This window comes from Schistocerca cancellata, chromosome 3 (assembly GCF_023864275.1).
Source record: "Schistocerca cancellata isolate TAMUIC-IGC-003103 chromosome 3, iqSchCanc2.1, whole genome shotgun sequence".
Taxonomy (NCBI): Eukaryota; Metazoa; Arthropoda; class Insecta; order Orthoptera; family Acrididae; genus Schistocerca; species Schistocerca cancellata.
Window position 1 is genome coordinate 291,641,201 of NC_064628.1, and position 12,481 is coordinate 291,653,681.

The 12,481-nt window shown below is 39.6% G+C and overlaps 1 protein-coding gene and 1 long non-coding RNA gene across 3 annotated transcripts in view; one reads left to right on the top strand and one right to left on the bottom strand.

Annotated features, from left to right (window-relative positions):
- Positions 1–1,060: 1,060 nt before the first annotated feature.
- Positions 1,061–9,458, bottom strand: LOC126174988 (uncharacterized). Its single transcript, XR_007535505.1, has 2 exons — positions 9,242–9,458; positions 1,061–1,465 (listed from the first exon to the last, which is right to left on the bottom strand). It is a non-coding gene; the product is annotated as an uncharacterized LOC126174988 (long non-coding RNA).
- A 137-nt stretch (positions 9,459–9,595) lies between these two features.
- The window catches only part of LOC126174987 (leucine-rich repeat flightless-interacting protein 2), a 259,584-nt gene continuing 256,698 nt past the window's right edge, over positions 9,596–12,481 (top strand). The window contains exons 1-2 of one of the 2 annotated variants that reach the window (XM_049921466.1): positions 9,596–9,902; positions 10,173–10,284. In XM_049921466.1, the coding sequence (XP_049777423.1) occupies positions 10,195–10,284 (90 nt within the window). In that variant the 5' untranslated portion in view covers positions 9,596–9,902; positions 10,173–10,194. The other variant, XM_049921467.1, reaches the window with a different exon arrangement.

Sequence of the window (12,481 nt, forward strand, 5' to 3'; positions counted from 1 at the left end):
AGGACATTACGCAGAATCAGCGGTGATGAGTGAAATGTTTACTGGATCAGGATTCAAACCTGTGATCTCCTACTTACTAAGCAGGTGCGATAACCACTGCACCATCTGGGACATAGTGTTAATCGCAACTGCACAGCGTATCTCGGCTCGCCTCACGGCCAATCCACACTACCATCGAGCACTACCTATCTCCAATTCACACTACCATCGAGCACCACCTATCTGCAGCCCCTGTCCATGTCCTCCATATTTGCTCATCCGAAACTCCCACAAGTGGTTGGACATATTTGTGCATTTGAACTTCTAACAATACCACCACTTGCAAAGGAGATTAGAAATCAGATTAATAATGTTGCTCACGCAGCATATGTTCGCTTTATCGGGCAACAACAAAATTATTGACTGTGGATGATATCGTCAGAATGGAAATAATGAGGTCACTGTAAAAAAGTAATTAATTTGGCACTTACCTTGAATGGATTCCCACGTAGATTTCATCGAAGTCGTTATGGCTCATCTTGTTGATTCTAGGGTGATTCCACTTCTTAATTGTCACATCATCAAGAAAACAGTTTTGTATCAATCTTCATATATTTAATATCCACTTTAACCAAACACAAGACTTGACGGTTCTTTTACTAAGCGAAATAACAACTTAACCTCTGCCAAAGTGAAACAAAGACTACTCTGCGCGCATTTGCACCAAAATGGTTACAAGTAAGTCAAAGATTATGACAGTCTCACAGAAATGAATAAACACAAGAACCATATCACTATAATATATCGATAGATCGGAGTACCTATACATTAATAAAACCAAATGTGAATATTGTCACAAAAGTATGTTTGTTACTTCGCAGAAAAGTAGTACGATATTACTGGTATCGAGAACTGGGGTTGGAGTGCCGTAATGGTCACGTAAATAGAGAACCATTACAAACTGAAGAAGGTGGATTTATTGCCCAGTTAGGCCTATCAAATTACGTGAATGTGTGTCACTCCAGAATTCATTTTCATTGTTAGTACATTCATGTAAAATATATAAGTGCCCAAACACCACTTTCATTCAGAAAATTTTATTTGAAGGAAATTAGACCTGAATACAAAGACTCCTTAGAACTTCAGGACAGGCTTATCAAGAACTATGCTATGTTATTGACAACAAAATTTGTAAGATGTGTTGTTTGTGTTAACAAAATGAAGTGCGAACAAATACTACTGTTGTGATTAAAGTGATTCCAGCTTTTATTGTTTTACGATTTGAATTTTTTTATACAAAAGAATTTTTGCAATGCCTTCCTTTCACCTCATTTTATAGCTTACCTCATCAATAAAATCATACAACAACGATGACATGGTTTTTCAGTGCATAGGTCAACTTCGGATGCTGCTTGTAGAGGTAAGTAATGTGCTGATTTCTTCAATGGCACCTGGTGATGGCCTCTGGTATGTAGATATCTTCATCCTGTCCATAACATTAGCAATCTGATGATAAAGTGTTATGACAAAATGTGACAGGTAAATTTGTCAAGGTGTAGTATGTTTTGATTTTTAATTTTTTCAGATGTTGTGTAATTGTACTTAATAATATTATGATAGTAATAAAAATTGTTATAATGAATTTATTTTTAAAAAGTCACGTGGCTTCACTGTGAGAAGTAACATAATACAAATACAATTCAAAAGTAGTGGAAAAATGGCATCTAATTGTTTTGTGGAAAGCAAGAAGCTTTGATGTGATGGAAGAATGCAGCAGTGCTACTTCTGCTTGGTCAGCTTCCACCCAGCAGTATTTATAACTCACTGGGGCCAGCCAGTCACCATCTGACAGCCGAGCTCCGTCATGACGACCTCTCCGTCGGATGTACCTGTGACGCAGCTGCCATCACTATCACCAGGCCTCATATCACTGCCTGACAGCCGAGACCATTGGCAGCCTTGCAGCCTGCTGTCACCGTAAGTCTATTTGCCAGGATCCAGCTGCTTTCTCATGTTGAACTGAGGTATCCCCAGGCTTGCACGACTGGGGCCTGACTGAAATACTACACTCAATTCCAGATATTTCAATTAGTTTGCAACGTAATGTCATTGTCTTTAAATGAGAATGAATTTATGTAAACTTACTGCAATTTATATCATTTAAACTTGCTTCAGCTTTAAACTCGACAAAATGTGAACAGTCTATGTGGGTGACGCACATTGGAAAACTTGATATCTGCTTGTTGCCTTAAGAGTTCATCCTGAGCACTTGATTCACATCTTAGGTTCATTCAGCAAGCAATGTGAATTAAGGGATAGATACATCTTCAAACTTTTCATTGCAGCTCTATTGCATGAAATGACATAGGTGGTGCGTCACAAAACATCTGACCAACAGTGATAATAAACTTGTTGTTATACAGCTTTTTAAACAGTTCCTTCATTGTTAATGTTACAGTTCTTCGATATTGTAATTAAAAATTCCGGCAGCAGATTGATTTGACATATGTACAAAATATTTCCAAATACACTTAAAAGTTTTACACAAACAAATCAGCCAAATAACAATATTATTACTCAAGTTTACATCAGATATGTAGAACAAACAATTAATTTCGTAGTTTTCTCATTACATTAATATGAAATTAGATTCATATAGTGGAGAAGCTGAGTCGCGGATCAGCACAACAAAATGACTGTCGCAAACTTTCGGCCAGCAAGGCCTTCATCAAAAACAGACCCCCCACGCACACGCACAACTCCAGTCTCTGGCAACTGAAGCCACACTGAGCAGCAGCACCAGTGATGGGAGTGGCAACTGATTGGGGGTAAGGAGGAGGCTGGGGCAGGGAGGGGTAGGGGTGGTGGACAGTGAAGTGCTGCTGGGGAGCATGCAGGGATGAGCTGGAGAGAGGGTGGGGCAGCTATGTACAATTGGGAGGTTGGATGGAAGGCAGGAGAGAAGTAAGAGAGCTGGAATGAGAACAAGGAAGGAGTGGATGGGTGAGGACAACGGCGAACAACAAAGGCCAGCTTAAGAAAAGCTGGTGTTAATGGGAAGTATCCATATTGCACAGGCTGTGAAGCAGTCATTGAAATGAAGGATGTTGTGTTTGGCAGCGTGCTCAGCAACCAGATGGTCCACTTGTTTCTTGGCCAAAGTTTGTCGGTGACCATTCATATGGACAAGCAGTTTATTGGTTGTCATGCCTACATAAAATGGAACACAGTGGTTGCAGGTGCTGGTGGAAGGATGTATGGGACAGGTCTTGCATATAGGTCTATTACAGGAACATGAGCCATGAGGTAAGGGGTTGATAGCAGGGGTTGTGTAGGTATGGACGAGTATATTGTGTACGATCAGTGGGCGGTGGAATACCACTGTGGGAGGGGTGATAACGATAGTGAGCAGGACATTCCTCATTTCAGGGCATGACGAGAGAAAGTCAAAACCCTGGCAGAGAAGGTAATTCAGTTGCTCCAGCCCTGAGTGGTACTGAGTTACGAGGGGATGCGCCTCTGTGGCCAGACGGTGGGACTTTGGGAGGAGTTGGGAGACTGGAAAGATAAGGCAAGAGAGATTTGTTTTTGTACAAGGTTGGGAGGATGATCACGGTCTGTGAAGGCTTCAGTCAGACCCTGGGTACATTTCAAGAGGGACTGCTTGTCACTGCAGATGCGACGACCACGGGTAACTAGGCTGTATGTAAGGAACTCCTTGGTATGGAAAAGGTGGCAGCTGTTGAAGTGGAGATATTGCTGGTGGTTAGTAGGTTTGACATGGACAGAGGTACTGATGTAGCCATCTTTGAGTTGGAAGGAGGCTTGTTGGGTTGAGTAGGACTAGGTGAAGCAAATGGGGGAGAAGCTGTTGAGGTTCTGGAAGAATGTGATCTGAACCAGGTGAGGGGTTTAGGACACTGGGTGTTTAGGAAGGAGTCCTCTAGATGGCCCATGAATAGGTTGGCATAAGATTGTGCCACACAGTTGCTCATAGCCATACCCCGGATTTGATTGTAGTTAGCACCTTCAAAGGAGAGGTAACTGCAGTGAGGATATAGTTGGCCATGGCGACTAGGAAGGAGGTTGTTGGTTTGGAATCCGTCAGGCATTCGGTGTGTTCAATAGCGGTAAGGCCATGGGCATTAGGGATGTTAGTGTAAAGGGAGGTGGCATCAATAGTGACTAGCAGCGCACCGTGTGGTAACGGGACAGGATCTGTTGGGAGTCGGTGAAGGAAACGGTTGGTATCTTTTATATAGGCAGGTAGATCCCGGGTAATAGGTTGAAGGTGTTGGTCTAAGAGAGCAGAGATTCTCTCAGTGGAGGCACAGTAACTGGCCACAATGGGGCATCCTGGGTGGTTGGATTGATGAATTTTAGGAAGCATGTAGAAGATAGGAGTGCAGGGAGTGGTGGGGGTGAGCAGAGGGATGACTCCAGGGAGAGGTTCTGGTATCTGTGTAAGGGTCTGAAGAGTGCCTGGAGACCCCGCTGAATTTCTGGAATTGGGTGATTGTGACAAGGTTTGTAGGTGGATGTATCTGACAGCTGGAGAAGTCCTTCTGCCAGGTAATCCTAGTGGTTCAAAACAGTGGATGAACAACATTGAGACATGTACATAATTTGAAAGCATAGTCAGAGAAAAGAGGGGGGCTATAACAAACCTAATTCCAATTGGAGGTCAATAATTACTGAAGACTCGGGATTTTTGTCTCAGAAGCCACACTCTCTGTTAACTGATGACATTACAGTCAATATAATATTCAGACTAAGATGATTTGATGGTGAGGAAATATTAAACAAGGATACATAAGTAAATGATGAATAATTAGAAGTTGTTGTCAAGGGACTAAGACATCAATCAACATAATAGTGGATAGCAGCTACATAGGGGTATACATCTCTCAGATTCCTAGTTTGCAGGCCTCCAAATATGGGTGATGTATCAACATAGTATGTCGTTGCCAGCTTGGCTGCACACCATAGCTTCTTCAAGAACCTGGGACCTCTGGTACATCATCCAAACTAACTACCAGCAATACCTGTTGCATCATAAAATACTCCCACATTAATTACTCGAAATAACTCTGATGCAATTACTTCAAGCCGCACTAGATTACACACTGCCTGACAGAAAAAGTGAAGCGCTCAGAAGACACACTTGGATGTCAATGTAACTTTTTTTCACATACACGCCACAACAGATATAAATTATTGAGTTGCAATTCTCTATGACAGGTCGAATGCCCACGAGTGTGCATCAGTGTCCATGTTTAAAAGATAAAAATAAGTGTGTTTAACAATTTTTACATACAGCAGTGAGACATGGTTTTTTTAAAGCAAAGAAATAAAAAAGTTATTAAAGTTGCTCACTGAGAACTGGAGAGATGTGGTACATGGTGGGATTATCTACGTGAGACAGGAAAACATACATATGGGCTGGGGAACAGATTGGAATGGAAGACATAAATATGACCATAATTAAAATGTAATGGAGGTGAGTGGGAGATGTATAGACATTAGATGGACCAAAGTAGTTTCTTGCTGAATTCAAACAGATAAGAAAGAACAAGACCCTATGAAAGTTGGTCAGATGTCGGAAAACATGCAAACTAGACTTTCATATTTGATGACTGTAGTGTATGGAAATACCTAGAGGAAGCATTTATCCCTCAGTTACACACACAATAAAGCCCAAATAATTGTGAAAGCCTAGTGGATGAGGAGCAGCTCTAATCTAGTATAACAGACAATGACCATCGAAGTAAGTGATACCCGCTATTAATATAGGCCTACATAAGATAAAACACTGTCATTATGTGATCAAGGACAATACTTCACATAGCCATTTATTTTATGTCACAACTGTCTCCAGGAGTACAATGTGGAACAATGTTAGGTAGGAGATGAGGTAATAGCAAAAGTAAAGCTATAAGGATGGTGACGAGGCAAGCTTGGGTAGCTCAGTTAGTAGAGAAGGTCCTGAGTTAGTCTCGGTCCAGCAAATAGTTTTAATCTGCTAAGAAGTTTCATATCGGTGCACACTCCACTGCAGGATGAAAAATTCCACCTGGAATGATAAGTGGTAACAAATGTCTGTTATGTATGTAAGACTGCTTATAAAATTACCATCGCGACTGGTATAAGATATCTGAATTTTGCAAGTCGAACTACCCATACAAACAAGACAGTAGTAATGGAATTTGTGATGCAGATGAGGTCAATGATAATGTCATTTTATTTCAATAAAAGACAAGGTATGAAACATTTTTCTTTGCACTTTTGTTTGCTGCCTACACACAGTACCCATAATGCAGAAGCCAGACAATAAAACAATGCCTTTACGAAAATACAAAAGTATTAATAATGTGAAGTGTAGGTAAGTTTTGCCAAGCATTGGACTGCTTTGAAGAATAAAGTATACTTGAAATACAGCTTTTCTCTTACCTTGTTATTGTCTTCAAATGCCATTAGCGAGTATATACGTCGGTGAAGTCTAAGAATAACTAGGTTGCTGAAGAGCATTCTGCAAGTTGTTTACCAGATTCTCACAATATCCTTCCTCCACACTTCTGTAGAATAAATACTTTTTGGGCATTAGCCATGTTGTGACAGGAGATTATGCCACAGGGCAGTAGCAGTAAAAAAGTTGGGCAAATATCCAGACAGACTCTGACACATTTTTCAAAATGACGCACAGGTTGGCAACTTGCTTTAAATGTTCCGGAATGTAAAAATGTACACCTCACACAATGTATAAACATAGCATCGTATGACTTCAATATCAGTGAGTTTCGGTTGGAACCAGTCAACTCATACAGATAACTGAGTGAGTGTAACAATTTGTGGGAATATGCATAGTGACCACAAAGACTAATCGGGTGTAAAGTAGGTGGTAGACTTTGGTTCAGTGGTAGGATACTGGGAAAATGCAGTTAGTTATCAAACAAGATTGCTTAACATGTTGACTGCCTCACAGTGATGGATGTTTTACTGTCAGGCCAGACACACAGCATTAGGGTGAGCATGTGATGTGGCCACCAAGGCTGCATGGTGTCAGGCTTTTGGTTCTAATGTGGCTGTGTACGACCACATGGCAGTCAACACATTAAAAAAAAAAAAATGCTGGTGTGACCCATCCTAGAATATTCCTCTTGTGTGCAAGACCCATGCCAAAGGAAGCTGCCATGAACATCTGGAAGCCTTTCAAATGCACGGTGGGAGGTGGTTTTGAATGTTCTGCCTACTTATGTTTTGATCTTGATAGATTTCCTCCTACACAACATCATCTTGTGTAGCTGTTCTTTCCTTTTTGAGGTCATCTTTAATTTGGGCCAATCATCTCTTTCTTGGAGATCCAAATGGTCTTCATTCTAACATATTAATTTCCAGGTACTGGCAGAGAGTTAGTGTACACTGGATCCGTTTTACATGACCAAATCACTTCAGCTTCACTGCATGTGGCATTCCCTCCACCATCACTTCCAGTTGCAGGTCTCTCCTTATGTGTTCATTTTCGATCTTGTCCCTCCTTATCCTTTGTAGGGCAGTCCTAATGAATTTCTTTTCAAAAGCTTGTTGTCATCATCGTGTTTTAGTTTCAATGATGCTCTCCAGACTATACGACATAATGGGCAGAAGGTCTTTTTAGCTCTTAAGAGAACATCCTTATCCCCAAATATGTCTTCATACTAGACTGAAATAATTTGATTCTTTGGTTACCCAGTCCAGAAATTCAACGTCAACACTTCTGTTACTTGCTGCAGCACTAATATGTTATGTGAAAGTATCCACATTCTCAGTCTCCTTCCCCTCCAACAATAGTTTACATAGAGTGGGTGTTCTAGTCATTCACATTGCAACTATCTTGTTTTCACTGGCAATTAATATAAACTCTTTGAACTTGATATTCCACTGTTTCAGTTTCTTCTGTACTCCTTTGTTGGTTTCATCCCAAATGGAAACATCAACTGCAAATGCAAGAGCAGTTTTGGTCTTATTTTCCCATTTCCCTGATGTCTTACATTATGGTATCCATGAGTATGATGATAAGTAATGCAGAAAGGGGCTGCCATGCTGCACGCCCTACTCTGTTTTAAACTACTTTGACCTTCACTCTCTTATTTGTACAACACTCTCACTGCATCTGTGTTTTTGTAATTAGTGTTGACGACATTCTATTTTTCCAAACAATTCCAAATAGGACTAACAGCTTATATTGAACATACATAAAAAAGGGGGAAAGCATGAATGATGCATCATTAAGGTGCAGAAAAACATGAATTGGAAGATGTTAGATGACACCACCAGCCATCCTGCAAAAGTCTACTTATAATGTTTCAAGAACCAATATTAAAGTGTGAAATCTAGGAATATGCTGCTGCCTTCTATGTACAACTCCTGAAGGGCTGCAAAAATAAGATGAGGCTAATTACTGCGAGCACAGAGGCATTCAGTCATTTTACCTACACTCCATACAGGAACGGAATGAAAAGAAATACATGGTATCATGTGATGTACTGTCTGCCTTCCATTTGACTGGTTTGCAGAGTATGGATGCATTAAATAAAGCCCTCTCTTCCTGACACAAGATTCTTTGATACCAGATGTTAGCCACGTTTTCCTGGCTTCTACTGTAATTGTTCCTGGGCTATTATGAATAAAAAACTGGATTCATAATGTTGTATGAATATTTTTTGAAACTACTTGAATTTCTCAATCTTTATAACCTTCTTCTCATTATTCATCTGCAAATTCTCTGTGAATAGTGTGTCTCAGTTAACGTTTATAATTCTGTTAAAGTATGTGTTTCCATTCTTAGCTAAATTTAACTGATAAAGCACATAAAGTTGTATAAAAAGGTGGATGTATACGTACGGTAGGCCTATCGTACTATGTGAATACAAATCATGTTACGATAATAATCTCAGAATAGCTAACAAAGATGAACTCAATTAACATTGAGAATGTAGAGGAATACTCTTCGCATTATTTGAAGTTTTTATAATGTTTTGCGGTTTTGACTCGTATAAAAGATAGAGTCTGATTATTTTCATTTTTCTTGATAAAAGTGTTGGCTTGTTAATTTTACTGGACATGCCAAATGGTTTCTGGACGTTGGCTGTTAAGAAGGCCGCACTCTTATATGGAACTATGTTCGTCAATAAACACAGCCACACGTACACAATTAAATGTGTCAACACATCGAAAATGTTATATACTTGTTTGTCAGCGTTTGAAACGACGCGTAACGTATTACCTCAGTTCACTGTACGACAAAAACATTCAATATTCTTCGCAATTGTATTACTCTTTAATTAAGTACTGATCAGCACAAATTGATACAGCAGACCTATATCGTATGGACAGTGTCTAAGTCTACAATCTGCACCAGTAACGGAAATGATTTTCTTTTGCTTGTTTCGCTTTTTGTGGTTCCGGCGAACTCTAAGGAGGTACGAATAATCGCCAACTCAAACACTTGGTACAAGTTTGTGTTCTCCGTCCTTATATTTTTTTTGTATACGTGAGTAGCAAAATTAAAGACCTTCCTTCAACCTGGTGGTGCTATCTGGCGGCCGAAAGATGTACTGTTGTGTAAGTGGAGGAGAAAAAAGTGAGAATAATGGCCCACATGTGATGAATAAGTGCAAATTAATTGAACTCCTCAATTGTAAAAGGTTTAGACAACTCTGTCAGAAATGTGTGTGAGGCAAAACAGTGTTTAAAATGCCCTTCTGTGTGCTAACTCAATGTGAAAGTGTTCTCCGTGGATATAATCACTGAACTAGTAAACCTAGCCAAATGACATGAAGGTCGCCAAATGATTGATTATTTATAGCAAATTATGTATTTTATCGTATCTGACGTTGTAACAATGAAGTTTTATACAAGAAGAAGATCACTGTTCTTGTTGTGAAGTGAGTACCATCAATACACGCAAGTGAGCAGTTAGTGTAATGCATTTAAAGTATTGTCCCGCAGTGTTCCGTATCGGATGACAAGTTAACACCAAATATAAGAGAAAGTTAAGCGTTTTGCCTGTATATTATACGGCACAAAATAGGATGCATCTTCCATGCAAGGGATTATAGCTATATAGTAAGCCTACTCTGCTATAAACTAAGTGCATAATTCGGTAACCTTATTTCGTGTGAGATTCATGTCACGCTGTTTCTTGAATGTTTCAGATATTATCGGGTTCTCTGTACCATGGATAATCCATCAGCTGGTGGCGGGCGGCGAAGAGTAACAACAAAACATTCTGCAGAAGATCAAGCACTAGATCAGATCGCGAAAGAGGTATTTACACGAATCAGCCACACCTGCGCGCGTTGTGCGCCAATAGTTCACTGTTATGATTGTCGTTTTAAGATTTCTGTTCTTCCTTATCAGTTTTGCAGCTTCAGCTTATCTGGTCACGCACGAGTCGCGTGTGTCGTCTGATTTCAAATGTTTGAGCATGTACATTGACGTTGATGTCTGCCTATGTGTAACACTGTATATAGCAAGTATTTCTTCAGCCGCAATTTCACGTGAAGACAGTTTAAAAGTATGTGAAACGTGCAGTGTGTTGACAAGCTCTGTGCCGTTTCATTTCACTTGTACACACATTTCTGGCAAACCTCATAATGACAGAACTTTGCTTCTGTTTACTTATTCACATAAAGAAGGAAAAAGAGAAGTAAATAGATAGCATTTTGTATCTGGTCACACACATTACAGTTTTAAATACGAGTACATAATAGCTTGCAGAAGACACTTTTCATCCTTAAAATGTTACACGTATGTGTTCAAATGCTGCAGGAATGAAATTATTTTGTCACCTAGTGAAATGAAAAATGAGCTTTTAAATTAAGCAGTCTGATATAGGAATAGATCTAAATAAATCACATGCTTATTCAGTGCTTAAATATTCCTTTTCCATATCCAAGTGTGTCGTCAGGTGCCTTATACTTAACAAGGTCTGCTCTTTTATTTTCTGTGACATCTTATAGTTGTGTACCTATGGGATAAAGAGGAATATTTGATATGAGTTGTTGGCTTTGAGCAGTAACATAGGAAACCTGCAAAAAATATCAAAAACAACACTGCGACTACAACATAATGGTAGTATGCATTCAGCACCATAAGAGGTATTCGACAAGGAGACCACATAGAATCCCAGGAAGGAGTTATTGTGTTTGGATGTACCCATGACCACATCATGAAAGAAGTAGTTTGATGCAAGCAACATAGGCGCCCTGTTAATTGTAATCTTGTTAATAGAGAAGAAATATGCTGTGGGTCGAAACCATTTAGTGCAGAGTGTTTTAAGGGTTTATTCTTTCCTATGAATTATATATCTGTCACTCATGTGTAAAGAAACTTAAGTACTATGGATTTCAAATTGATGAGTGGTATGAAAAAAGAAATACTCAGTTGCTATACAAATGCCGTCTATTTGTTTTGTACCCAGTGTTTTACGGTTGGGTGTTGCTGTGCACTTTCTTAAAATTTGCTTTGTATGGTTGAGATGCATTTAAATTTGTACATTGCTAGATGTGGAAACAGAATAGGCCTACATTGAAAACTGGAGGCTAGGTTTTCCTCAGGAACAAAGAACCACTAAATACAGATTTAGTCTGTGGTATAAGGTCTCACGTTTGGTTGTACCTACAGCTTATAAAGTTTGAAAACTATTCTTGTTTTCAAGGAGAATTACCCTGCCAGTTTTCCTGCAAGTATATTTGTAGGTATTCCAAACATTATGCATGTTATTGAACTTGGAAACAGCATTGTTCTACGTGTTTCTAGATGTGTTTCACATTTGATCGTGTACATATTGATGGTAGGCAATGAAAACATAGTAGCATCATATTGTTAAATTTTGTAGGTGAAACAAAAACAATTTCTTAAAAATTATGTAATGTGAAACAGAAAGTTGCTACCTGTATAACTGTATAGTAGGAGCCTAGTGATTGACAGATCAGAGAAATCCATGAACTTTCAAATCTCTCTTTGATTGTGGAGTTAATGGAGTTACTGGTTTCTGGAATTAGCAGTTTTCAAGACAGTTGAAGTTATGAGCTATTCATTGCCTACTGTCTATATATAAAATGTGTGTGTGTGTGTTCGTGTTTGTTTGTCATTCCACTGGATTGATTTAAACCAAATTTTGTACACATACTACATATTGTCTGGGAGAAGTACTGTGGGGTTGAAAAGGGTTGGTAACCCCTGCTGTGCATGTTGTGCGGTAGTGTTGGAATGCACTCCAAGAACTATGTATGCAGATGGGCATGGCTGAACAGAGAGGAAGGGGAGGAGGAAACAGGCATAGAGAGGGGGAGCAGGTGGTGAAGGGCAGACAGAGAGGAGGAGGAGGAGGTGGGCAGAGAGAGGAGAGGTAAAAAGAGATGAAAATGAGAGAGGGGATGAGGAGATGGATAGAGAGAGAGAGCTAGAAGGAGGTGGTGGAGGTGGACAGAGAAGGGGGAAGAGGAATGAGAAAATGGAC